This window comes from Melospiza melodia (genome assembly GCF_035770615.1).
Source record: "Melospiza melodia melodia isolate bMelMel2 chromosome 7 unlocalized genomic scaffold, bMelMel2.pri SUPER_7_unloc_1, whole genome shotgun sequence".
In the NCBI taxonomy this organism is placed as follows: domain Eukaryota; kingdom Metazoa; phylum Chordata; class Aves; order Passeriformes; family Passerellidae; genus Melospiza; species Melospiza melodia.
Genome location: NW_026948497.1, coordinates 1,176,851 through 1,203,961, shown reverse-complemented (window position 1 = coordinate 1,203,961; position 27,111 = coordinate 1,176,851). Strand labels below are relative to the sequence as shown.

The window sequence follows — 27,111 nt, the reverse complement described above, 5'->3', positions numbered from 1 at the left end:
GGCACCGGCCTTGGGGCCACAGGAGCCTGGAGCAGAGCCCGCACGGTCCAGGGAAGGGAGCGGCGTGTGGGGCGCAGGCCGGTGCCCCTGCGTGCGGCACTGGGCAGGGGCCACAGCTGCCAACCCCACAGACTGGGCGCCGTGGGCAGGCTCCGGGGATTGGGCTGGGCATTCCAGGCTGTCCTTACCAAGCACTCAGCAAATCTCCACATTTGATCCGTCTGCAGCAGCTGCTTGAGATCCTTCCTCTTCAGGAACCTCACTGCAGAAAGCAACGTTTCCCGAGAGGCCTGCAGAGCAGCAGAGACCCAGAGATGGCACCGCAGCCCAGGGCACAGGAGCCGCATCTCTGTGCCAGGGCTGGGAGGAGGCTGGAGCCCATCAGGTGCCAGGGGGTGGGGAGACAGCTGAGCCCCTTCCATGGGGACACCCAGGAGCCTCACCTGTGCCACACACCGGTTGTCATCGTGGCAGTGGAAGAAGAGTGGGAGCAGGCTCTGGCTCCCAGGCTTCTTCAGGGGCTTTTCTCCCTTTGCCACTACTAGCGTGGTCACATCTTGGAAGAGGCGAATGGAGAGCAGCTACACAAGGCTGTTGGCCTGTTGGAAAGGAAGCCAAAGCCCTCCACATCCGCTGCTCCAGGCCCCCCTGTGCCCAGGCCCAAGGCAGCACCCAAGTGCCCGTGGCTGGGGGCACAGAGCCTCACATTGTCAAAGAGCTGCCAGAGCGCCTCAGCCAGCTGCAGGGCGATGGGGCTGGCTATTGCCAGGTCTTCCTGCAGCATCAGCAGGATGAGCACAATGAGGGTCTTCTCCACAATGTCTTCATCCCTATCCCACAGTAGCTTCACAAGGCTTTCGGTCAGGCTGTACATGCTTGGATCCTGTGTGCAAAACAAGGCTGGGCAACCCCACGCTGCTGCTGCTGCTGCAGGGCTCAGAGGCCAAAGGCCTGTCCCAAAGCACTCGGGCAGCTGAGCCTGGAGAGCTGGGAGCAGCTGCCACAGCTGCCAAAGCCCAGCTGAGCCCAAGGGGCTGCTTGCCCCAGCCCCACGCTGCCAGCACAGCTTCAGCTGCTGCCTCCTTCTCACCATCGAGGTGAGCACCACGAGGCCTCGGAGCGCCACACGACGCATCTCCCTGGACTGGCTCTGCAGGTGCCTTGTCAGGATCTCCAGGACTTGTTCAGCACATTCGTTCAAGTCCAGGCAATCCAGGAGCTGCAAGGCACAGAGCAGGCACAGAGGTGCCAGCTGGCAGGAGCTCAGAAGTGCACAGGGCCGAGCCAAGGCAGCAGCACAGGGCACAGGCAGCGTCCCAGGCAGCTGCGGCTACGAGAGGGCAGAGGGCTGGGAGGCAGCTCAGCCAGGCAGCGCTGGCCATGGGGCTCACCTCCACCAGGAAGGCCAGGGCGGGCAGTTCCCAGTCTGAAATGCCTTCGCTGAGCAGCTCAAAGAGGCAGGATGCCATGCCGCAGCACTAGATGATGGAGACACGGCGCATCTCCCTGGCAGGGAGAAAAAGGCACCATTGCTCCTGGGCCGGGCGGGGAAACCTCTCCCAGGGCTGACTGGCAGAGCTCTGCTCTGCTCCCGAGCACCCCGGGGGCGCTTTGGGAGGCGGCTGTTCCCGGGCACCCTCCTCTGCTGGCCCTTTCCAGTCTGCTCATCCCTCCCTTGGTGACAAGGCCCTGCCCCCCATGAGCACGGGGACTGTGTGGGGCGTTGCGGGCACAAAGGAGAGGGGCGGTGGGGAGAACGAGGTCTCACCTGGCCAGCAGACCCACTGCAGAGTGGTGGGTGTCGGCACGGAGCAGCGTATCCCAGGCACGCTTGCGTTCCATGGACAGCACCACGTGCTCATAGCGCATTTGGCAGAGCAGGGCCTTCAGGGTCTGCAGCGCAAAGCTGTGTGCAGAGCAAAGGCCAGGTCACGCTGGGAGCCCTGGCTCCTGCCCTGGGGCATGGGAGGGATGGGGAGACTGGGAGGACTGGCACGGAGCACCTGTTGGGGTTGGTGGAGAGGCCGTGTTGCTCCTGGCATCCCTTGCCAAAAGGTCTCAACCTCTTCTGGCATCTCCTGCGTGCTGATGTAAGCTTGGAAGAGCAGATGCAGAAAGAGACTGGGGAAACACTCCAGCACAACAGGCGAGCGTGGGCCAGATTGAAGATTTTCCACAGTGCCACGGTTGCCTGCAAGAAATAAAACAGCCAGAGACAACGCTCAGTGGCCAAGACATCCACGTGGCAGGGCCTGAGCGTGCGAGGGAGAGGTCGAGGGACACGCAGGGGGAGCAGCCAGCCTGGTGCCCCTGAGCCCTGCCCCTAAGGCAGGATTCAGCCCAGTGCCTGAGGCAGGGAGATGCAGCTGGGGGGAGCACAGAGAGCTGGCTGCTGGAGAGGCGGCCTGGGGGCTGGCAAAGGCCGGCACCAGAAACTCACAGCCAGGGCAAAGACTCCTGCGTCGTCCCCATCGGAGGTGCACACGCTGTGCACTGGCCAGGCACTCAGCACATGGAGGAGCAGCTGCAGCGCCGGCTCCGCAGTCCTGCTCGAGGACATGATGGTTCCCCACATGGTGGCGGCAGCTCGGCAGCTCTGTGGGGTCAGAGCTCTGTGTCAGGGCGGGCTTGGCCACAGCGCCATGGCCTGGGCAGCTGCAGGGCCCCGCGCTGGCCCTCAGCCCTGCCTCTGCACACTGCCCCTGGCCGGCAGCGGCCAGCCAGCCCACGTGGGTACAGGCCCGGAGGGGCAGGGAGGGAGCGTGGCACCAGGCTCAGGAGCTGACATGGCAGCACTGGAAAACAGAGGAGCCAGAGGATCCTGGAACTGCCCGCCTGTCTGGCAGTCAGCAGGGACAGGCTCTACAGGGTGACGGGCAGGTGAAGCCTAAGCCCTCAAGGCACGTGGGGCTGCCCTATCTGTCACACGATGGGGCCCAGCGCAAGAGGGTGATCAGCACGTCACAGGGGTGTTCCTGGGTCAGCTCCAGAAGGGCCTTGTCCAGCCTGTGCCCAGCAGACTCATTGGCCGTGAGCCACTGGTGGAGGTACCTCACCATCAGGGCCAGGGCCCTCAGCCCGCCTTCAGAACAACCCTGGGGCCTCCTGTCCCACCCAGTGACCCCCGTGGCTCTCCCAGTCCGTCCCAGTCCATCCCTGGGCCTGCCCGGCGTGTCCATCCCGTGTAGGTTGTCCGTGTAGCCGGCTCCTTTCAGCCAATGAGAGCGCGTCTCTCTGGTGACTCATCAGTTGCCATGCAGAGTCCCTGGCGCTGAAATCCCGAGGGCCCCGCGCTGGACTCGGCCTCCCAGTGCCGCGCACTTCATTCCCAGTTAATTCCAGTGCCATCAAAATCCCTCTGAGTGCCATCCTAGTCCCTCTCAGTACTTCCAAAGTCCCTCCCTCCTCTTCTCAGCCTATTCCAAATCCATTCAAAATTAATTCCCAGTTCATTCTCCGTTCAAGCCCGGACGTCCAACATCCGTCCCAGTGTGCCCCAGCCTGTCCCATCTCTCTCAGCGCCACCTCAATCACTCCCAGTCCCTCCCTAGCCCATTCCCAGTCCCTTTCCAGCTGATCCCAGCCCTCTCCTCTCTCTCTCCCAGTGTCCCCCAGCGTGTCCATCTCGCTGGTGCCTCCCTCGAGCTCCCAGCCCGGCCCCGGCCGCCTGCTCTGCTCCGTGATGGATTTCTACCCTGCTGCCATCCAGGTGAGGTGGTTCCAGGGCCAGCAGGAGCTCTCGGAGCACGTGGTGGCCACCGACGTGGTCCCCAACGGGGACTGGACCTACCAGCTGCTGCTGCTGCTGGAAACGCCGCCCCGGCGCGGGCTCAGCTACAGCTGCCAGGTGGAGCACGTCAGTCTGGAGCAGCCCCTGAGGCGGCACTGGGGTACGGGGGAGCCCCTGGGGGCGCTGGCAGAGCCGCTGGGCTGTGCTGGGAGCCACTGGGAGGGAGCTGGAGAGAGCCGGGCTGGAAGTGGGAGAGGGGCTGGGGGCTGGGCAAGGGCTGGGAAGGGGTTTGGGGGATGCTGGGGAGGGTGGGATGGGGTTGAAGGGGTCCTGGTGGGCACTGGGAGGGAGTTTGGGGGCTCTGGGTGCAAAGGGCAGGGGGTTTAGAGGATGCCGGTTGCGACTGGAAGGGACTGGAATGAGGGGGTGCTCGGAGCGCCTTGGTGTGTCGGTGAGAGGTTTTGGGGGTGCTGAGCCCTGCGGACCCCCCAGAGATGCTGCCGGACGCTGCCCGCTTCAAGATATTGATGGAGATTGGGGGCTTCGTCTTGGGCTTCGTCTTCCTGGCGCTGGGGCTCGGCTTCTCCCTGCGCAAGAAGGTCAGGGCGGGTGCCGGGGGTGGCGTCCCCGCCGTGGCGGAGCGTGTGCGCTCCCGCCGGGGCCCCAGCCCGGTGTCACCCCCTTTTCTCTGCCCACAGAGCTCCTGAGCCGGCGGCGGCCGCAGCCCCTCCCCGTGGGCTCAGGCCCGGCCGGGACCCCCCGCTCCGTCCACGCTCCGCTGATTTTGGGGGGTCCCGTGTCCCCCCCAGCCCCGCTGGCGCTCTGCCCCCGCCCAGTGCCTGCTCCCAGTGCTCCCAGTAAAGCTTCCCAGTTGGGCCCGGGCCGTTTATTGGGGGGCGATGGGGAGGGGTTTGGGGGGGGCAATGGGACGGATTTGGGCAAAGGGAGGGGGACAAAGGGTGGGGGCTGGGCCCAGGGGGAGGGGTCGCTGCCCGCGGATCCCGCAGTGCCCGGTGCGGGACGAGCTCCGTGCGCCGCTCCATCTCCATCCCCCGTGGGAGGATCCACGCTGGATAATCCCGGGTGACCCCCAGGGTCGGAGCCCCCCGTGTTGGGAACACACCTGGCTGGGGGTTCCACATCTTCCTGGCCCCCCCGTGGACACCTCGATGAAGGCCGGGTGTCCCCGCTACTTTTCTTATTTCTGCTCCTCTCCTCATCTCCCCCTTCTCTTCCTCCTGCCTCTCCTCTCCCGGTTCAATCGCTCCTCCTGCTCCTCCTCCCGCCTCCTTCCCCTCTTCTCTCTCACATCCCCCACCCCTTCCTCCATGGTTTCTTGAAGGGTCCAGTTCCATCTTTCCTTGGCTACAGCCCTGAGGGCTTTTCCAGCTGACTTCACTACTGCACTCTCAGACTGAGAGTGGGGAGTCTTGGTGCTTGGTTTCCTCATTCCAGCTGCCTTTGACAGGGTTTGTTTCTGTCCTCAGCTGATTTTGGCCTCTGCGCTCAGCTCAGCCCTGAGCAGGACCAGCGCAGCTCCATGGTGGGCACTGCTCACTGGATGGCCCCAGAAGTTGTGACCAGATCTCCTTATGGCCCCAAGGTGGACATCTGGGCCTTTGGCACTGTGACCATCGAGATGGTAGAAGGAGAACCTCCTTACTTCAGGGAAATGGCGGCCATGGTAAGAGGCAAATTCTGCAGTGGCTGCAGAGGCCTGTGAGCACAGGGGGACCCTGCACTGGGAGCAGCAGCTGGAGGTTTCTGCACATGGGAAGGGAATTCCCAGAGGACTCCAGCCTCACCACAGATGAAGATTCTGCAATCTCCAGCAACAATTTGCTTTGGGATTTATGTTGTTGCAGCTCTTCTGGCTGTGAGGTTGACCTGGAAATGTGAAGCAAGTGCATCAGGTCTAATGTTACCTTGCAAGAAAACCCCAAACCACCCCCAAATCCCAGTCCCAAAAACAAGCTTTCTGCAGGAGTTTCTAAAAGACATTTTGTGAGATGATTTCCCCCCTGATTCTTCTCACTTGGAAACTTGTTGAAAAAATGAAGATGATTGTTTAACATCCCCATAGTCTAATGTATTTCTTTCCTAGTCCAAGCTACTTTCTCCGTGTCACCAAGCCTGAACTTTCAGCATCACAAACCTCCTGTTTCTTGCCTGGCAGTTTGTGGGATGGGGCATCAGGAATGCATTTACTTGAGTGTCAGTGGCACTGCAGAGATGCACTTGATGTAAGAATCCTCTGAAATAACACAGGCAAACCACACTGACTCTGGAAAATGGCCTGTAAAGCTGGTGTCCACATTTGGAGAAGCAAAATTTCTGATGGAGGTTCCTATTGACAGAGTCAGCCAGTGAAACTGGCTCTCAAGGCGAGATCATTTGGATGTTGCAGTGGCTGTGGCAGCCCCAGGGTTTGGGTTTTTTGGCTGGCATAGCAAAATGAGCTCTGAGCAGCATCTGTGGCAGGGAGGAAAGTGCCCCTGGAGCTGGGGCTGAGGCCCCGGTGTGGATGTGTGTCGAAGGAAGGAGACCAGGACACCAGATAGTTCATCACAGGTTCAATTTATTGATTGATTCAGCAACTTAAATACAGTGTCTAATGAGTCTCATACATATTGCAAAAGCTGAGCTCAGGATTGGCTATTCAGCTACATGTCAGCTTCGCCTAATCTAGCCTTTAGCCACATTCCTGTGGTTAGCAAACACAGCAACTTTTGTATTCTTCTTATACACAAGGACACCCTAGCCTTGAAGGGGGCCTCTGCTCTAGTTAAGATTTTTTACCAAATTGATTAGGCTGTGTCCCCTTTCCTCAAGCCACTCTTCGACAAAACTCCCCACACTTCCCCCATTTTGTTCTTGGGCAAGAAGGCTGGACTGCCAGGATCTTTCTATCATTCGGCTGACCATATTTTGAATACAATTAAAGATACAAGGCAAAATAAGCAAAAGCATCAAAATCACACCCAGTATCCCTGTGCTTGGGTTCTTATACTTCACCCAGACCTCTGTTTCCTTAATAGTTTCCTGACTTGATCTCGGGTCATGTTTAACTGCAGGGGGGGCATCGTCCTCCCCAAAAATACATAAATGATTGATCACATACAAAACCTTAGCCAGGCATGCTTGTGGGTCCTTTAAATCCTGGTGTTTGTCGATATATTGTTTGAGGGTACCATTTGCTCTTTCTACTATCGCCTGTCCTGTGGGGAAATGCGGAATACCTGTCACATGCTTGACAGACCATTGGTTCAAAAACTTTGGGACTCTAGCACTTGTGTAAGCCACACCATTATCCGTTTTGATACCTTTTGGGACTCCCATGACAGCAAAGCAGCTCAATAAGTGCCTGATCACATGTATCGCTTTCTCTCCTCCCTGCTGTAGCCCATATGTAATGGCTATATGTATCTATAGTAACATGCACATACTTGAGCCTACCAAATCTAGCTACATGCATGATATCCATTTGCCATTTCTCATTCATTTCTAAACCTTGAGGATTAACTTTGCAGCCCAGACCTATTCCCCCATTATGATAACTGCATATTGGGCATACCCTGACAATGGCCTTAACTTCTGATAAGCCCAGATCAAAGTTCCTCGCCAACCCTTTTGCATTTTGATGATATCTACTATGGGCTTCTCTTGCAAATGTATGCTTATCAACAGGACAAGAGTTATCAATGGGTAAGGTAACCAATTTATCTGCACGCTCATTCCCTTCTCCTAGGCCCTTGGACCACTTATGACTCCTGATATGGATTACAGAGTACACTGCACTTCTATCCCGGAGAGCTTTCCTTAACTGAACCAGTAACTCATACAGCCATTTGTTATTCACTTCCTTAATCGCTGCTCCTTCTATACGTCTGGCTACTCCAGCAACATACAGAGAGTCTGTGACCACATTCAAGGGCTCATGCAGGTTGGACATTGCCCATACTACTGCTAACAACTCTAAGGTTTGTAGGCTGTCTGCAGGGTCTGCTGTAAGAAGTTGATGTTTCCATTGTCCTTTTTCTTGCCAGGTGACAGCAGCACGTCTCAATTTTTTCCCTGCGTCTGTAAAGGCTGTGGTGGCTCCTTCTATGGGGCGCTCTCTTCTCAGCGGCCAAGTGATCCAGTCCCATTCTGTCATCCATTGCAGGACCCTGGGCACTAACTTGCTTGTCTCCACTTTTGCAGATGAGGTCAATAATGCTTCCTGTAAGTCCGCTGAATTAACCAGGTACCAGTCCAGCGTTTCTTTTTCCATGGGTAGCCTAATGGTGGCAGGTTCTCGGCCGTCCACTTCAGTAACTCTGAGACGGCCTTTTTTGATCAACGCAGCCAATTGTTTGATTTTTGAGAATATTGTTCTTTTATGTTGTAATGATGGTGACAGCCATTCCAATACCCGTATCTCCCCCGTTTTCTTTTCACATTGGGAGAGAGCGCCAAGCAAGTGGCTTGGGAAAATGGCTGTTGCTGAGCAAACAAGATATCATGCATGTAATGATATATTACGGTAGCTGGCCACTGCTGACGCAATGGCTATAATGCAGCGTCAACATAAAGCTGGCACAACATAGGGGCATTGCGCATCCCCTGCAGTAGTGACGTCCACTCAAATCTTTTGTCTGGTTCTCCACGATTTATTGCTGGTAGGGCAAAGATGAACCTCTTCATGTCATCGGGATGCAGCTCAATAGTGAAAAAACAATCCTTTAAGTCAATGATTAGAAGTGCCCAATCTTGTGGGATCATGGCTGGATTCGGAAGACCAGGCTGCAAGGCCCCCATCGGTTCCATCTGGTCATTCACAGCTCGCAGATCATGTACCAGGCAGTATTTTCCTGATTTCTTCTTAATCACAAAAATGGGCGTGTTCCACAGACTCGTTGAGAGTCGTAAATGTCCTTGCGTGTATTGCTCCTTCACCAATTCATAGGCATGCATAAGACTCTCCCCTTTCAAGGGCCGTTGCTTAACCATCACCGGTGTATCTGTTTTCCAGGTGAGTGGAATGGAGAAAGTCCAAGCAATGGCAATGACCCCAAAGGGTGGTGATTGGTCAACACCACCCCCAGCTGTGTTAAAATGTCCCTGCCTATCAGGCAGGAGACCGTAGGAGGCAACTGAACGACTGAGAACACAACGGACACTTGTTGCCCATCAATGCACACCGACAGAGGCAGTGTTCTGCTTGCCAAGGTAAGTCCTCCTACTCCTGTGAGCATGTTTGTTGATGGGAGCAGGGGCCAATGTTGTGGCCATGCCTCTGGAGATATAATGCTGGTGTCTGCTCCTGTATCCAATAATTCATAGAGGGTTATGCTCTAATGTCCATGGGTGATCTCAACTTTTTGTCTTGGTCTCTCCTCTAAGTCTACAGTCAAAAGTGTAATACCAGTAGAGCCAAAACCCTTCTCATCACATCTTTGTCCAGTAAACGATGGTATACCCAATGTCATTTGTGGTAGTGGTACCAATTATGCGATGCGTTGTCCTTTTGTTATTTTAACTGGAGGATAAGGGGTGTAAGCCATGATTTGTATTTCCCCTGTATAGTCTGCGTCTATGACCCCAGGCAATACAAATAGTCCCAGCATGGATATCGAGGAGCTTCCTAGTAATAATGCTCCACATTTTTGTCCTTGTAGCGTGAGAGGACCATTTACTCCAGTTGGTATCCTTTCAGGCCGGCTCGTCATTAATGTGACATCTACTGCTGCTGCTATGTCCAAGCCGAGGCTCCCTGCTGTTGCTGGTTGCAGACAGAAGGTGGCGCTGATGTCATGGCCACAACTTGTGTCTGGGCACAGCCGCTGATTGTGCTCCTCCGTCTGTTTCCCGATCGGCGCCGACAAGCCGTGGTGTTGTGGGAGCTAGATTGGCAGCTTTGGCAACACACGCTGGTCACTCTGCATTCTCCGCGCATGTGTCCCCCATTGCCGCATCGGTAACACTTGAGATGTGATCTCGAGCCTCCCTGCGTGACTGCCATGGAGCCGTTTCGGAGAGGAGCAAGAGCAGCTAGCACTTGATTTTGAGTGGATTCTCCTTGTTTTTGCAGCCCTAATCCTAATTCCTTGAAGGCATCTACTAAAAATGTCTGTGAGATTGTTGGCTGTAATGCCATTGGCTCTAGCGCTTCCTCAATGGTCCAATTTGCTCCCAGAGTGGCTAGCACCCTTTGCGTTGCTGGATTGCTATTTTGTAAGGCACACTGCTTTTATAGTGCCCCCTTCATATATTCTGCGAATCCCGTCCAGTCTATGCTGCAGCTGCTTTGTCAATAAAACTCCCAAATGATTCCTCTCTACCTTGTTTTATGCCCATGTACGCCGGCAGCCCTCCTGGCTCTTTAACCTTCTCTATGGCAGCACATTCCAACCGCATAGCTTCTCTAAGCTTATCTGCTCCTGCTATCATCTGTGCCTCTGTGCGCAAATATGCCCCTAAGCCCATGAGCTCATCTATTGTCACTCCATGCAGCGGGTTCCCCTGAGCTCGCTGTGTCGCAACCGACTCATTAACCAAGGCTTGCCAATGCACATTAAACAACAATTGCTGATACTGAGTAAATATCAACCGTACCATCCCCCTCAAATAATTTGGGCACAAAATCTGCGTATTAAAGAGATAATCCAGCATCTGCCTAACAGGTTAACTTTTTACACTGAACTGACTGACTGTGAACCGCAACTGAGATAACAACTTCCAGTCTAAAGGGGTATACTCCGCCAGATCCTGTGTGTGGTTCCCCTGAGCATCACACTGTGGCGTGTATGTAACCGGACAGGCAAGAGCAGAAGCGGCCTCCATAGCCTCATCATCTCCCGTTTGCATTGCCTCTTTTGCCAGAGTAGCCCAAGCCTCCCTCCTCTGTTTAGCCATCTCCTCCCATAGGTCACTGAGTGCCCCTGGGATAGGATCTGACTCTCCAAGAGTTCTGCACTGTTGGCACTTCTGCGCAGGCCATTCGGGTGGGGGAGGCGGCAGGCTCAGCTCGCCCTCTCTGTGGGGAGGCGGCAGGCTCGGCTCGCTCTCTCCACCGTTCTCCAACTCGTCCTCCTCCTCCGACAGAGGAGGTGCAGATGGCCCCCCAGCGCCTGTAACAGGATCCTCCATACCACACTGTTGTGAACCCTTTGGTATTAACACCTTGTTTACCAAAGGCGCAAGAGGATCGTCCTCACAACCATACCCTATATTCCTCTTATGAGCTTCTATCGCCCTTTCTGCTGCCTTGTGCTCAGAGACATGCTGAAGCACTGTATTGTGCACCACCCAACATGGCTTGCCCAATTTCTTTGCTGTCTTATCATCTTCTAACACCGCTTCCCACAGTATATCCCCAAATTTTCTCCATTCCGAGAGTTCATGGACTGTATGTGGGTTAAGGAAAACCCCCTTAGCAAAGCTGTAGGCTAACAACCCTGGTAGCTCCTTTTTTATATCTATCCCCTTTACCCCTCGCCTTTCTATATACGCGGCGAAAAGATCATATGCTGCTTGCCTATCCATACCTATTCGTATACATCAGCACTGTTGCAGCTTTCCAGGCTCTGGCAGACACGTACGGCTCGAGTCACCGATGTGAACCTCGAGGATGCTTCAAAATTCCGGCACCATCTTGGCTGCGATCAGGACCCAACTCCAACTTCCCTCGACCATGGCGTGTCCCCCCCCGTTTTCTTTTTCAGCGAGACATGGGGGCTAACGTTCGGGGTCACCATTTGTTGAAGGAGGGAGACCAGCACACCAGATGGTCATCAAAAAGTCCCATTTATTGAAGAAAGCATCAGACACTTATACAGCAAGTAATAAGCTTATGAATATTCTGTAAGCCAAGCGATCTATTGGTTAAACTTTACCATCAACTCTTCCTCATTCCTTTGGGCCTACGTTCTCTATTTCTTACATCTCTCTGTCCACTCATTATCATACTCAGCTAGGCCCAAGGACACGCTATCTTGCAGGTGCAGGACTTGGAATTAGCCACGGCCTTGTACTTTTCCATTCTCTAGTCAGCTAAATTCCCAACAGACACCCTGCCTGCAAAAAAGGGCCTCTGCCCTAGTTAGGATATCTTTACCAAATTGATTCGGCTGTGTCCCGTCTCCTCAAGCCACTCTTTGACAAAACTCTCCACACTCCCGCATCCATTTCAGCGACGCATTAAGCTGACACTTCCCAGCCAATAAGATCGCATACCGCTGATGACTCATCTGTTCCTTGGTAGATCCCCAGCGCAGAGTGCCCCGCGCTGGATGCGGCCGCCCAGTGCCGCGCACTTCACTCCCAGTTGCTCCCAGTGCCACCACAGCCCCTCCCAGTCCTTCCCAGTCTCATCCCTGCTCCCCAAGTCAATTCCCAGTCTATTCCCAGTCCCTCCCAGTCGCCCCCTGTCCCTCCAAGTCCATTCCGAGTCCCTCCCACTCTATTCCCAGTCCCTCTCCAGCCCAGCCCAGCCCTCCCTTCTCTCTCCCAGTGCCTCGCAGCTGATCCCAGTGTGTCCCTGCTCTCTCTCTCTTTGCCCCAGTGGCCCCCAGTGTGTCCATCTCGCTGGTGCCCCCCCTGAGCTCCCAGCCCGGCCCCGGCCGCCTGCTCTGCTCCGTGATGGATTTCTACCCTGCTGCCATCCAGGTGAGATGGTTCCAGGGCCAGCAGGAGCTCTCAGAGCACGTGGTGGCTTCTCCCTGCGCAAGAAGGTCAGGGCGGGTGCCGGGGGTGGCGTCCCCGCCGTGGCGGAGCGTGTGCGCTCCCATCAGGGCCCCCAGCCCGGTGTCACCCCCTTTTCTCTGCCCACAGAGCTCCTGAGCCACCGGCGGCCGCAGCCCCTCCCCGTGGGCTCGGGCCCGGCCGGGACCCCCCGCTCCGTCCCCGCTCCGCTGATTTTGGGGGGGTCCTGTGTCTCCCCCAGCCCCGTTGGCGCTCTGTCCCCGCCCAGTGCCTGCTCCCAGTGCTCCCAGTAAAGCTTCCCAGTTGGCCCCGGGGGGCGATGAGGATGGATCTGGAAAAAGGGAGGGGGACAAAGGGTGGGGGGTTGTGAGAGTTTGTCCAAATTTTCCCTCATCTGCCTCACGATCGTCATTGGGGACCACTGAAGTGAAGACCCCTCCTGCCTTCTCTGTAGGAGAAAGTCACATGCCACAAGGCCCTGAGACCAGAACTCAGTGCTAAGCCATTGATTTCACAGGTGGTGTTTGCTGTATGCCAAGAAGGGGACACTGTGCCCTTTGTGCAACAACAGCCTTGGAAGCTGTCCCACCTCTCGGCCTGGCTGGACTTCTCCTGAGTTTCAGGTGGTCCCCCCACAGAAGACCCTCACCTGTTTTACAACCACCGTGACAGACTGAGATGCAAGGAGCCTCTCCATCAAGGACTGAGACATGGAACCCCCATGTGAAAAGGCCCCTCTGCTCCTTCCAAGGACTGGGACTGAAACCCCCAGCCCGGGGCAGGTGTGTGGGGGAGGCAAGCTGACCAAAGCGAGATGTTTGCCTGCAGGTTGTGACCGCTGGACCAAGAAGACAATGGCTCACGCTTACTGCTGAGAGCATGGACTACTTGTTACATGTATTCCTTACTCTATCTGTTCCCCTCCCCCCCCCTCCCCGCTGCAATTTCCAATGGAGTTATCATAATAAAAACCTCTGAGTCAGCGAGAGACTTCGAGATCTCCCTGACGTAACAGGCGGGTCCTCGACTGGACTGGACCAAAGGACTTTGTCTCTATGTTTGGTAGCTCTATCCCCTCTCTCTTTCTCTCTCTCTCTCTTTTGTCTCTCTCATCCTCTATCTTTTTCTCTCCCTTAATCCCTCTATCGCATTTTGCTGTGGTCATTCAATAAAGGTGCATTTGTTTCGATTATCGTTGCAAACTCCCTTGTACCGTGTCAGTTCTTTTTGCACCCTTAGATCAAATCCATGAACCATCACGAAACCCATCCGTAAGAACAGATCGTGACACCCCCCGAGGACCCCTCCCCAAATTCCCCCCCGCAAAGCCCCCCCAGCACCCCCAGACCCCGCTAAAACCCCCTCAAGTTCCCCCCAGACCCTCCCCAAATGCCCCCTAAACATCGTCAAGACACCTCCCCAAATTCCCTTTACGACCCCTCCAGGACCCCTCACCTGTCCCTGCGCCTCCTCAGAAGCTCCCGGAGCCCCCCGTCCTCTCCCAGCGCCTCCCCCGCTCTCTCCAGCGCCTCCCGCAGGACCCGGCCGAGCCCGGGGCGGCTCCCGGGGGTCCCTGAGGGGGTCCCGGGGGGCAGAAGGGGGGGGGAGGGCAGGAGGGGGCACCCCCTCCATGCCCGGTCCCGGGGTCAGGGGGCGCCGCTTCAGGCTCGGCTCTGATTGGCTGGAGCGGCGCAGGGAGGGCGGGAGTAGCTGAGGGGAGACGCCCGGTGATTGGTTGGTTTCATGGAGGGCACGGTGATTGACATGGGGAGACGGGGGCAGCGCACGGTTATTGGCTGCATGGGGCAAAGAAGGCGGGAGCTGCCGAGGGGAGACGCGCGGTGATTGGTTGGTTCAGCTCAAGAGAGGAGGAAGTCGCTGAGGGGTGGCGTGAAGTGATTGGTTGGTTCGCTGCGTGAGAGGCGGGCGGTGATTGGCTGGACCAGGCGCATGGGGAGGCTGGTGTTCCTGAGGGGAGACCCGCGGTGATTGGATGGTTTGGGGCGGGGCGCGCTGTTATTGGCTGGGAAAATTCCGGGATTTTAAAGGGACATTCCCGGTTCTTTGGAGAAAACCTCAGATTTTGAAGGAAAAATTTCCGATTTTTGCAGGAGAAACATTCCCGTTTTTTTTGACCCCACATGACCCTAAATAATGTAAATAACACCCAAATACTCGAATTAAACCCCAAAGAACCCCCAAAAAATCCGAAATACCTCAAAATGTCCCAGATAACCCCAAACAAATCCAAAAAACCCAAAAAAACAAACAAAGAAAACCAAATTAAACCCAAAAACCCACAAATGATTTCAAGTACACCGAAAAAAATCCCAAATACACCAACATAACTCCCAAGAACCCCAAATAATTCCAAATAAGCCCAAATAATCCAAAACAAACCCAAATACTTCATAATAAACACAAATAATTCCAAATAACCCCAAATAAACAGAAATAAACCAAGTAAAACCAAAGAAAAACACCAAGAGGTCCATAAATAACCCCAAACAAACCCTAAATAAACCCGAACAAACCTCAAGAAATCCCAGTTCCTCCAGTCCCCACCCCAAAACAGATCCCGACCAATCACAACACACGGCACTGATGACTATCCACTTGCTGGGCACAAACTCAGAGCACTGGTCCCGCTCAGCGATTTTCAGCCAATCAGCGCCCGGCCCGACTCTGACTCATCACTTGCCAGCCACAGACCAAGGCCTCTCACTGCGGTAAATACTCAGAGACCGCGCGGGGTAATTTCCAGAGCGTGTCTCGCTGATGACTCATCAGTTGCCAGGAGCGGAATTTGGGGAGGGGGGGAAGGTGACCCTGGGGATGGGCTGGGGACCCCAAATTAATCCAAAATGGGGTCGGGACCCCAAAACGGAGCAGGAGGGGCCTGGAGCACCCAAAACCAAACACGGGGCAGGGGACTGGGGGAACGACTGGAAAAGAGAGAGAGGGGAAAAGAGAGTTGGGACCCCAAAATTGAGCTGGGAGGGGAATGGGACCCCCAAATTGAGGTGGGAGGGGAATGGGACCCCCAAAAAAGGCTTGGAGGGGTATGGGATCCCAAAACTGAGCTGGGATGGGAATGAGACAACCCAAATTTACCTCAGAGGGGGATGGGACCCCCAAACCGGATGAAGCCAATTTTGTTCCTGGAATATGTAAAGTAGTTTATAGATATGCGAAAAGCCTATTAATATGCAACAGGCTGATGTAATGGGAGAAAAGGACCGTAAAGCAAACGTTGTTATGGCCACCAAGACCCCCCAGTTATTTTCAGGGACACCCCTTAATTAATCTGGTTTTAATTACATCACCCTGTTGCATATTCATAGACCCTCATGCATATCCATGAACTAATCTACATATTTCCGGAACTATTTTACAGGTCCCGTCCGTGGGGGTGTCTCCCCATTTCAGGAGCCTCCACTGAAATGGAAAATGAAAACCCCCTCTCTTTGATGATGATGATGATAATGATTATGATTATTATTATATTAATTAATTTTTGAAATTAAGGGGTGCTCAGACAAAGATGTGGGAGTAGAAATAACAGTTCTTTATTACGAAAAATTAAAAATACAAATGCAGTAGTACAAACAAAAAAAATCAGTGACACAGTCAGAATCTTCTGGGAATCCAGTGGAAAAGGTTGATCCTCTGGGAATCCAGTGGGCAAATATTTATCCCCAGGGAATCCAGTGGGAAAAGGTGGACAATCTGTGAATCCAGTGGAAAAAAGGTTGATCCTTTGGGAATCCAGCAGGAAAAGCTTGATCCTCTAGAACTCCAGTGGAGAATGAGGGTGATCCTTTGGAATCCAGTGGGAAAAGGGCCGATCCTTTGGGAATCCATTTCTTATGCCCCAAAGACAGGGCAAAGGCAGAGCCGTGGAATATTTACAGGGTATCCCAAGGGTGGAGTTGGGGTTGGGGTAAGGGGAGGAGTTCTTAGCAATACAAGAAGGGGGAGATCAAATTCCTGCCTCTTAGCAACAGCAGCACTCCACACAGAACGCGTCCCCAAAACCTAAATTTCCTCTAAAACAATTGAGAAATTATGCAACGTCAGATATATTCAATTAATTTCCTTCATTTAACCCAGTTTTGGGTGTTTTTAAAGGATGAAGGTGAAGCAGAGGAAAATTAAGGCCAAACCAAAAGGAGAAGCAGCCAGGTGTGTCCTCAACATGGATCACACGGAATGTGAGTGACCAGGGCTGTGCCCAAAGTGCCTCCTCCAGTGGGGGATGGAGCTGGAGCAGCGCACGAAGCTCTGCCCGCACTCCGGGCACTCACAGGGCTTCCCTTAGTGGTGCCTCCGTTGGTGTTGGGTCAAGCCAGAGCTGCTGGAGAAGCTCTTCCCACACTGGGGACACTCGTAGGGCCTCTCCCCAGTGTGGATGCGCCGGTGGGTGACAAGGGCGGAGTTGTACTTGAATCCCTTCCCACAGTCGGGGCAGCGGAAGGGCCTCTCCTCTCTGTGAATCCGATAGTGCACAAGGAGATGGGAGCTGGTCGGAAACCTCTTCCTGCATTTATCACACTCGTAGGGCCTCTCCCCTGTGTGGATGCGCCGGTGGGTGATGAGGGTGGAGTTGTGCTTCAATCCCTTCCCGCAGTCGGGGCATTGGAAGGGCTTCTCCTCTCTGTGAATCCAATAGTGCTGGAGGAGATGGGAGCTGGTCTTAAACCTCTTCCCACACTTGGAACACTCGTAGGGCCTCTCCCCAGTGTGGGTCCTCTGGTGCCTGATCAGATTGCAGCTCAGGCTGAAGCTCTTCCCACACTCCCCACACTCGTAGGGCTTCTCCCCAGTGTGGATCCTCTGGTGCCTGATCAGGTCGGAGTTCCACTTGAAGCTCTTCCCACACTCCACGCACGTGTGGGGCTTCTCCCCATCATGGAGCTGCTCATGGAGCACCAGCTCCGAGCTCTGCCTCTGTCTCCGGCCGCCTTCCCGGCCCAGGCTGGCTCTTTCCCTCTCAGATCCCCGCCAGCTGCGTTTGCAGCCCCTCCTCGTGCGGCATCTCCGGGGCTTTTCCTCCCTGTTGGCTTCCTGGGCCGTGGAGCCGCTCAAAACGGCCTCTTCCACCAGGTTCTGCCGCGGGCATTTCTCTTCCCTGCTCTCCATGCTCAGCTCCTGCTCTGGGGGAGGAAGGACAAGGACAGGATGGGATTTGCCTCCGTGCCACAGGCAAGGGCAAGGAGATCCCCCCAAGGCTGAGCTGCAGCCGGGGCCGTGCTGGGCTGGGAGATGGAGCAGCACAGAGGGGAAAGGGGCACTCATTGCCAGCTCGGGGCTGTGCACAAACCACCAACAGGACTGGACTGCTGGGAATGCATCCTGAGCTGTGTGATTTTCCAACATCTGTCTCATTACTTGGTTATGACAATGGCAAAATGTCAGCAGCTCATATCACAGGTAGCAGAAAAAGAACTTCACGTTAAAATTTCCTTTAAAAGGTTTTTGACCAATCATGCAAAGCAAAAGCATATTGACATTAGTTCTATCCAAGCACTATAAGCACATTGACGGTTAAAACAATGCTTGCCTATTTCAAATACAATACCTGCTTGTAAGCCTTAAAACACAATGCACAGAGCTCCATTATTAATCTTGGAACTTCCCAATATCTTGCTAGATACACTTTTCAGCAGGTTAGGGAGTTATTCTAGATAAGCGTTAATGCACACAGACCATTGTTCTACTTCTCCTTAATTTCTACTTCTTATATAATTATTCTTACTTCTTATATAATTATTCTGCTGACCAATCTTATGGCTGCTGCAAAGCTCAAATCAGTTCTAATGTCTCTGAGGCTTGTCTTTTGCAGCTTTCCCACAACCCTCTGATTTTAAGAATCCAGAGACACTGACTTCCCCCTCACCTTCCTCAGTGTCCCAGGCATCTTCCTCGCAGCCTCCAAGAAGTTGGCAAAGGGAAATCCTGGTTTGGGGAAAAAAAGGGATGAGAATGTTGAGTTTGAAGTTCCCTCTGTCCGAGTCCATCTCTACAAGCCACTGGCCATCTAGGCTCCAGAAACACCTCCCAAACACCCAGATTCAGCCCTGGAAAAGCCTCCCCGGAGTTCCCCGTCCCTGGTCCCTCCCCTCTGCTTTTCAGGGGTTCCCCCCTGCCCCAGCTGCTCGAAGGTCACGCTTGGATTGGGGGTCCCCCTTGTGCCCGGTGCCCACCCTGCCCAGGCTGCTGGCAGTCCCAGCAATCCCAAAAGCTCCCCCCCTGCTTCGCTCTCCCCATTTCGGGATGCCGGGGCTGTTTGGGCTCCCGGGCTCCCTTCTCCCCTCATTCTCTGCTCTGGGCTGCAGCGGCTCCAAGGAGTCCCCCCTGCCCCTCTCCAGGCTCTTGAGGCTCCCGCCAATGGCGCCGCTCCCCCCTCTCTGGGCTCCCCCCTTTGGGCTCCTGGGGGACACAGGGCTCTGCTCCTCCAGGCTGCCTCTGCCGGCAGCCGCCACCGCCACCCCCCGATGTCCCCCCAAGGGGCCTTTTCCGCTCAGCCTTGGACTTCTTCATTCTTCAAACTGTGGTAGCTAGGGAAGAGGCGCTGCGGAAGATGTCGCGATGTCACGGAAAGGCAGGACCCTCTGTTTCCCGTAGATAAGACCCTCAGTTACTCATAGATAAGAAACTAACAATAGGAATGTGGCCCCACTAACAATAGGAGTGCTGCCCCACTAACTGTAAAGTCAGCAACTCTCTACTCCTTACCCAGTACTTTTCCATTCCCTACTAACCATAGGTAAGAAGGACAAACCCCTTTTTGACGTAGAGACCCCTAAGACTATAAGACCCCATGAGAAGAAGTAATAAACGCCTTTTGACCGTCCACCACATTGGTGTCTGCGTGTGTCATTGGCCCGAACGGCCCTGGAGAGTGGGCTGTCGAGCTGTACCTCAGAACCAGGTCGCCAGCCTTGACATAGAAGGCAACATTCTGGTGCCGGAAACCCGGGACAGCGGCTTGCGCCCGGGGAACGGGGACACTCCTGGAACGAGGACGGTGGCTGCGACAGCAGGACTGATCGCAGCGGGGGGGGGACGCCCCCCGGACCAGCTTGGACCATGGAATCCACAGCGAAGGTCGTAAGTCAGGCTCATGAGCAATGGAGAATTAAAAGTGAGCTCAGGAACTCTAATCTTGCTATTGCAAGGCTCCTAGAGCTGGGGACGATTGAACGTCTGGTAAATATATTATATTGGGAAGCGCGGGAGAAGTGCACTGCCGCCTCAGCAGAGGACTCTAAGTCCGCAGGCAGTGGTAAAAACCTCAAAGCATGGGGGAAAGTAGAAGAGGCCCTACGCAAGACGTTAGAAGAACAGGAGACGCGGAAAGCCGCGCGTACACGTTTATTAGCTACACCAAAGCCGGGGGTGGGGGCCGCAACGCAGACCACCTCTGAGAGCGATCGGATTGAAGGCGGGAATATGCGGGGGCCGGGCGCGTTCCACCACTTCCCGAGCACGAGCCCAGACCCCCCGGAGCCCCCAGGAGACCCCCCGGAACCTCCAGGGGACCCCCCGACCTTCCCGCGGAGCCCGCCCAGTCCTAGCCCCCCCGCGGAACCGTCCGAAAAAAACGCGGTTTCTCTATCCGTCTCTTCCCCGCCGGTCGCCGATCCGGCGCAAGAAGCAGAGCAGCGCGCGCGATGCTTCTTGCAGGGACTCGCGGAGGAGGCGCGGAACGAAGCCGGATTGTCAGACCCCGCCGGGATCGGTAAAAACTCGCCCCCACCATGTGCGTTTAAAAATGGCGCCGAACCACATGGCAAGGGCGGAAAGGAAGGAGGCGGGGGGCGGAAACAGAGTCAGCCTGCTTAACAACGCATGCATGGGCGAGTGGGGAGAAGGGGCGACCCCCGCGGAGGAGCGTAAAACCAACCAAAGCGCTCTATCCAAATTAGTTCCTTATAGGGCAAAGACCTCCCCCGGCAGGAGGCGGGGGGACCCCAGGGGAAGGGAGCGACACCACCCCAAAAGGGAGGAGCGAGGTCGAAGCCGAACAAAACAGCACGGAGCGCCGGAAGTGTACCGGCAGTCAGCTTCCGGCTCAGAGTCAAGTAACAGCTGCTCAGACTCGGAAACCGAGAGAGCAGAATTAATGCGGTTTCAAGCGAAACCGAAAAAAGCTTTAAACAATATCGAGAAACAATCACAACACAAACTCACCGATTGGGGAAAAATAAAAGCAGCCTGTGGGGACCGGGCACCGGCAGCCTCCATGCACGCTTTCCCGGGGGGGGTTGCCGGAGCGCGGGGGAACCAACAAAGGGCATATACCCCAGTTAACCCAAAAGAAGCCAAAGCGATTTCAGAAATAGGGATCAACTCAGCTGTAGTACCCACTCTTGAGGACGACCTTTCTAACAATAACGATCTGCTCACTTTTGATATTACGCAAATAAGCCGCATGCTTTTTGATGGGGCGGGGCGGACTGTATTTAAGCAAGAATGGCAGGACGACCGCGTTAGCCCAGGCTTCCGGGGAAAGGTAGCAACTCAGTGAGCTGTCCCAGCCGGCACAGCTTTCCCTGGCAGCACCCTCACTCCAAGCATCCCGGCCCCGGGGAAACGGGACGTCCTTTCCATGCTCGAATTTCGGATTACAAATTTATCATGAGGGCCACTGCCGTACACCCTCCACTGCCAATCAAATTGACTTAGAAATCATCAGACCCTGTATGGGTTGAGCAGTAGCCCCTGACAGAGCCACAAATGGCAGCCTTGCAGGAACTAGTCAACCGCGAACTGCAAAAGAGTCACATAGAACCCTCCACCAGCCCATAGAACACCCCTGTATTCGTGATCCCCAAGAGGTCCGGACAAGGCTATCGTCTCGTCCACGACCTGAGAGAGGTGAACAAGACGATCCGACCCCTGAGTCCAGTCCAGACACTGCTACCCGCAAACTCAGCCATTCCCACAGGGCAGCCGTGCGCAGTACTGGACATCAAAGACTGCTTCTTTTCAATACCCCTGCACCCTGAGGACAGAGAACGATTCGCTTTTTCCGTGGCGTTTCGGAACGGCAAGCGGCCCAACCTTCACTTCCAAAGGAGAGTGCTTCCACAAGGCCTGGTCGACAGCCCGAGCATATGCCAAATCACCATGGACAAAGCACTGATGCCAGTCCGACACTCCAATCCCACCGCAACCATCATCCAGTACATGGACGACATCCTGGCCGCAGCACCATCGACAAGCCAAATAGATGACCTGGTGACTACAATCACAGAGACCCTTCAGGCCAACGGCTTCGAGATCGCGAGCGCAAAGATCAAGAGAGGACCCTGCGTGACCTTCCTGGGAGTAGGAATCACAAGCTCCTACGTGACACCCCCCAAGATGAAGATCAACCGAGAAGTCGAGACGCTCCACGACATGCAACGCCTGGTGAGATCACTGCAGTGGCTTCGCAACATCGTCCTGATTCCCCCCGAAGTCATAGATCCTCTATATGACCTCCTGAAAGGGAAGAACCCCTGAGATCCCAAGGAGCTGACACCGCAAGCAACGAGCTCCCTCGACTTCATAGAAAGCCAGATGTCCACAGGCACGCTTGCCAGGTGAAACCCAGCCATGCCACTGGACCTGTACATCCACTTTACACCGAAGGGGGGAGTGGGAGCACTGGCCCAAGGACCTTCTGAAAAGGCCCGACCGATCCAATGGGTGGTCCTCGGAAGGCCCGCTCGTGCATTTTCCCCGGGAATCGAATGCATCGCCAGCCTCGTCATGAAAGGCAGGAGACTCACCTTGAAACACCTAGGGACAGAGCCAACAAGCATCCATCTTCCATTTCGCAAGCAGCCGACTTCGGAGTCAGCCACAATATCGGAGTACTTGGCCCTTGCTCTCTCCGGCTTCGGAGGAGAAATCTCCTACTCTTCCAAGCCACCCTGGATGAAGCTGCTGACCGTAGTCGACATGGACATGCCACCGAAGGTCAAGGACAGACCGCAGCCAGGACCAACGGTCTTCACAGACGCTTCCTCCACGACTTCAACTGCAGCAGCAGTGTGGCAGGCAGGAGAGCAGTGGCTCTGCGTCAAAGCGTGTGACCCCACACTGTCGGTGCAACAGCTGGAGGCAGAAGCAGTGGTTTTGGCGTGCGGACTCTTCCAAGAAGAACACCTCAACATCGTAACGGACTCTATATTCGTGGCAAGGCTCTGCCTAGCCATGGCAGGACCAGGTGTGTCGACATCAGCAGCAGCCCTAATGCTGGAAGAAGTGCTTTCCTCACGACAGGGCACCGTGTCAGTCATCCATGTCAACAGGCATGACCCAGTCAAAGGTTACTTCCAGATTGGCAACGACAAAGCGGACGCCGCAGCAAAAGGCGTTTGGACCTTGCAAAGAGCTCGTCAACTGCACGAGTCGCTCCACATCGGAGTCAAAGCACTGGCGAAGAGATGCAGAATCCCGACGGCGGATGCGAAACACGTGGTAGCCACTTGCCCTTACTGCCAGAAGTCACCCCTTTGGACCTACGGAGTCAACCCGAGAGGTCTCAAACCCTCAGAAATCTGGCAGTCAGACTTCACCTGGTGCGAACTGATGAAGCCCCGAGCATGGCTTGCAGTGACAGTGGACACTTATAGCAGGATGATCATAGCCACACAGCACCCCAAAACTAACTCCAAAAACACAATTCAGCACTGGCTGACAGCCATGGCTTGGCTTGGTATCCCCAAGTAGATCAAAACTGACAACGGTTCCAATTTCACCTCCAAACAAGTACAGAAATTCGCTGAAAAATGGGGCATCACATTAGTGCAAGGTATCCCATATAACAGTACCGGGCAGGCCATAGTTGAGAGAGCAAACCAGACCCTGAAAACCAAGCTAGAAGTGTTGGCAAAAGCAGAGGGCTTTGCCAATGCCATTCCCCCAGGAGATCAGGCACGTATGCTGGCAACCGCTTTGCTGGCACTGAATCAATTCCCTAGGGGAGATGAAACAAACAGTCCCGTCCAAAAACACTGGGCCACTCGAATGCTAGAAGAGTGCCCACAGGTGGTAATCAGAAACGAGCTAGGCGAGTGGGAACGGGGTTGGAGGCTGATGCTCACGGGGCGAGGGTACGCGGCTGTCAAAAAGGACGGCAAAATCAAGTAGTGTCCACTTAAGTCGATTGAACCGGACCTCCATAGTGAGCAGAATGAGACTGACGAGAATTGCAAGTCTTTGTTTACAGGACCTGCTCGTGAGACGTCCTCGTGCCGCGTACATCCCGGTTCCAGACGAAAGCGACAGACCACCAAGCCATCAGGCAGCACCTGAGAGACCCGCACGGGTGAGACCCAACCGCCAAAGGTGTTTCTGTGTGATTTTGCTGTTGGGGCTTGTCGCCAGAGGGCAAGCCAGCCCAGACCACTACCCCCATCAGCCCTTCAGGTGGGTCATGCGATACCTTAGTAGTGGCAGAGCACTCAGAGAAATCACCACACCAAACACCCCATCCTTCGTGCTCCGCATCACTGACCTGTTTCCGGGACAGCCAAGGGTAAACCCCTATTCCCCACACGTCAAACACTCGTACCTATCCTACTGGTGCCCAGCTTCAAACCCTGGGAAAAGCTACCGCAATCACCCAGGGTGGGGACATTGTGGGCACTGGGGCTGCGAAACCATAGTTACAGATGCCAGACCGTCGGGGCCTGGGTGGGATCCACAAGAGCCAGACAAATTCTTACAGTTCACCTGGGCACCCATCGGTTGCAAAATACCCGTCTTCTTTTGCGAAAACTCCCATCGAAACCAACTTAAAATCCCTAAATTTCGGGCATGCACTGATTACAACATGACGGTGTTGCAGCCAGATCACCCTAGCTGGGCCACAGGCAGAACGTGGACAGTGGTCCTTCAAGGGTCAAAAGAGAGGGTGAACGTGCAAATTATCAGGCTCCAGCCGTCAGCACCCCGAGCAGTCAGACCCAACAAAGCGATTAAAAGCGTGCCGAAAGGGAGAAACATAACCTACCCCAAAACCTTACCCACGGGGGTCAGCAATGTCCCAACCGGTCAAGCGGAAACCTTTCAGATGAGTCGCTTAACCGAGTCAGACTCAGACCCAATCCTTCGTATGTTAGAAGCTACCTTGGTATCCCTGAACGAATCCAACCCTAACCTAACCGAATCCTGCTGGCTTTGTTACGATGTCAAACCCCCCTTTTACGAAGGAGTCGCTTTAAACACTCCCTTCAGTTATTCCTCAGCCGATGCCCCTCACCAGTGCAGATGGGATACCCCTCGCAAAGGAATCACCCTGAGTCAAGTCACAGGCCGAGGCAGATGCTTTGGCAATTCAACCCTAGCTAAGCGGAGAGGCAACATCTGCACCAAAATTGTCAAGCCGAACAGGAAAAACAATAAGTGGGCAGTCCCATCCGCATCGGGGATGTAGGTTTGCCAGCAATCCGGAGTGAGTCCTTGTGTGTTCCTTCCCAAATTCAATGACTCTAACGACTTCTGTGTCCAAGTTCTGATTGTTCCTAGGGTCCTGTACCACTCAGATGAAGAAATGTACCATCTTCTTGAGGGACCCAGCCAGATCCACAAAAGAGAAATAATGACAGGTATAACTATCGCAATGCTGCTCAGCTTGGGAGCAGCCGGAACGGCCACGGGTGTCTCAGCCCTAGCGACCCAGCACCAAGAACTGTCACAGCTGCAGGCAACGATTGACGAGGACCTGCAAAGGATCGAGAAATCTATCTCCTGTCTAGAGAAGTCAGTCTCCTCACTCTCAGAAGAGGTCTTGCAGAACGGGCGAGGCCTGGACCTCCTGTTCATGCAGCAAGGGGGCCTGTGTGCCGCCTTGAAAGAGTTTCTATGCAGACCACACGGGAGTAGTGAGAGACTCCATGGCAGAACTCCGGAACCGACTGGCTCAGAGACAGAAAGACAGAGAGGCCCAACAGGGCTGGTACGAGTCCTAGTTCAATCAATCACCTTGGCTAACCACTCTGATTTCTGCCCTGATAAGTCCATTGGCGATGCTGTTTCTAACAGTCACCTTCGGACCATGCCTGCTGAACAAGCTAATCTCATTCGTCCAGAGCTGCCTGGAACGGACCAACATCCTGTTCGTAGGGCGACGACAATTGCTGTGAATTCAACCAGAGAACTCAACCAAGAAACACTGCCAGTCACAAGATTTTCCAAACTTGTCTAGCAAAAGCTTACTCAGGTTTCCCAAAACCCCTTTCCCTTGTCAAGTTACAACCTTATTCCTCATTTCAGTACCTATGTATATGACTACCTCATTCATTTGTGAAAAGGTGGGGGGAGATGTGGTAGCTAGGGAAGAGGCGCTGCGGAAGATGTCGCGATGTCACGGAAAGGCAGGACCCTCTGTTTCCCGTAGATAAGACCCTCAGTTACTCATAGATAAGAAACTAACAATAGGAATGTGGCCCCACTAACAATAGGAGTGCTGCCCCACTAACTGTAAAGTCAGCAACTCTCTACTCCTTACCCAGTACTTTTCCATTCCCTACTAACCATAGGTAAGAAGGACAAACCCCTTTTTGACGTAGAGACCCCTAAGACTATAAGACCCCATGAGAAGAAGTAATAAACGCCTTTTGACCGTCCACCACATTGGTGTCTGCGTGTGTCATTGGCCCGAACGGCCCTGGAGAGTGGGCTGTCGAGCTGTACCTCAGAACCAGGTCGCCAGCCTTGACATAGAAAGCAACATCAAACATTCCCCCAAAACCCAAACCCAGGGACCCCCCGGGATATCCGGGCCGAGCTACCCCTCCCTGCTCACCAGCGCGATGGGGGGGTTATGATCCCACAGGTGGGGGCTGCTTTTCAGGCAGGGATCGACTGTGTGGTTCCCTCAGCTCAGCCTCCATCTGCCTTTGTCCCTCCTCTTCCTCCCGCTCGTCCCCTTCCTTCCCCCCTCCTCCTCTGTCTTATCTCCACTTCCTTCCCCTCTACCATCCTTGCTCTTTTTATCTTCTCCTCTTCCACCTCCCTAACCCCACCTCCTCCTCCTCCTTCCATTGCTGCTCTCTCTCCACCTCCACCACTTCTCTTCCATCCCTTCTCCCCCTGCTCCTCCCCTCTAACCCCACCTCCTCCTCCCCCTTCATCCCTGCCTTTCCCTCCCTCCTTCTCCTTCCCCAGCAGCAGCCACACCCTTGGTGCCCCGTTCCCGCGGCCCTCGCAGCCCGCGGCAGGAGCGGGGATGGAGCCGGGACAGGTCGGGATGGGCAGCGCGGGGCTCTCGGCTGCTCCAGCCACTGCGGGCGGGGGGAACCCGGCCCGGGCCAAAGGAGAGGCAAACTGGGCAAACTGGGGAACATCACAGTAGAAGATGGAGATAAAAGAGTTATGTTAATAATAACTCCAAAGGAGGAAAAGCTGGAAATTCCAAAGTTTAGGGAAGCCGAGAAAAAAGAATTAAACAAGATAGGAAGTGAAAAAGATAAATCAGGGAAATGGAAACTTCTTGATGAAAGACAATTTCATAATAAAATATGCTTACTAGGAAAATATTAGAAGACTTGCATCAGAAAACCCACTGGGGTACTCAAGCTTTGTGTGATCATTTTTTAAGGGAGTATGGGTGCACTGGGATTTTTGGAGTAGCAAACCCAGTACCTGAGAGATGTTTAATATGCCAAAGGAGAAATAAAAAGGTGAAGAGAAAA

General features: G+C 54.6%; 3 protein-coding genes across 7 annotated transcripts in view; 2 read left to right on the top strand and 1 right to left on the bottom strand.

Moving 5' to 3' along the window:
* LOC134432715 (uncharacterized) overlaps window positions 1-27,111 on the top strand; it is a 321,669-nt gene that overhangs the window by 30,184 nt on the left and 264,374 nt on the right. The gene's annotated exons all lie outside the window — the stretch shown is intronic.
* On the top strand, window positions 4,121-12,255 carry LOC134432678 (serine/threonine-protein kinase PAK 5-like). Its single transcript, XM_063181570.1, has 4 exons — window positions 4,121-4,126; window positions 5,199-5,414; window positions 7,777-7,954; window positions 8,745-12,255. Exons 1-4 carry the CDS (start codon window positions 4,121-4,123, stop codon window positions 8,795-8,797), a joined length of 453 nt encoding a protein of 150 aa, XP_063037640.1. The 3' UTR covers window positions 8,798-12,255.
* On the bottom strand, window positions 15,963-26,323 carry LOC134432767 (zinc finger protein 551-like). Of its 5 annotated transcripts, none has more exons than XM_063181675.1 (3): window positions 26,223-26,323; window positions 18,315-18,373; window positions 15,963-17,566 (listed from the first exon to the last, which is right to left on the bottom strand). In XM_063181675.1, the coding sequence occupies exons 2-3, from the start codon at window positions 18,333-18,335 to the stop codon at window positions 16,733-16,735; spliced, it is 855 nt and encodes a 284-aa protein (XP_063037745.1). In that variant the 5' UTR covers window positions 18,336-18,373; window positions 26,223-26,323; the 3' UTR covers window positions 15,963-16,732. The 5 variants fall into 5 exon arrangements, with proteins under 5 accessions (XP_063037745.1, XP_063037747.1, XP_063037746.1 ...); XM_063181677.1 differs by having other exon boundaries at window positions 15,963-17,571; window positions 26,223-26,288; XM_063181676.1 differs by lacking the exon at window positions 26,223-26,323 and adding an exon at window positions 19,339-19,936 and having other exon boundaries at window positions 15,963-17,571.

Excerpts from the sequence above, each read along its gene's own strand:
- LOC134432678 (XM_063181570.1), top strand. Across the intron at positions 5,415-7,776 it reads TCAGGGAAATGGCGGCCATG|GTGACAGCAGCACGTCTCAA; the intron begins GTAAGAGGCAAA and ends TTTTCTTGCCAG. Across the intron at positions 7,955-8,744 it reads TGAGGTCAATAATGCTTCCT|GTGAGTGGAATGGAGAAAGT; the intron begins GTAAGTCCGCTG and ends TCTGTTTTCCAG.
- LOC134432767 (XM_063181673.1), bottom strand. The coding sequence starts at position 18,435 with ATGGACTCGGACAGAGGGAACTTCAAACTCAACATTCTCATCCCTTTT. Across the intron at positions 17,572-18,314 it reads TGCCTGGGACACTGAGGAAG|AGCAGGAGCTGAGCATGGAG; the intron begins GTGAGGGGGAAG and ends TTCCTCCCCCAG.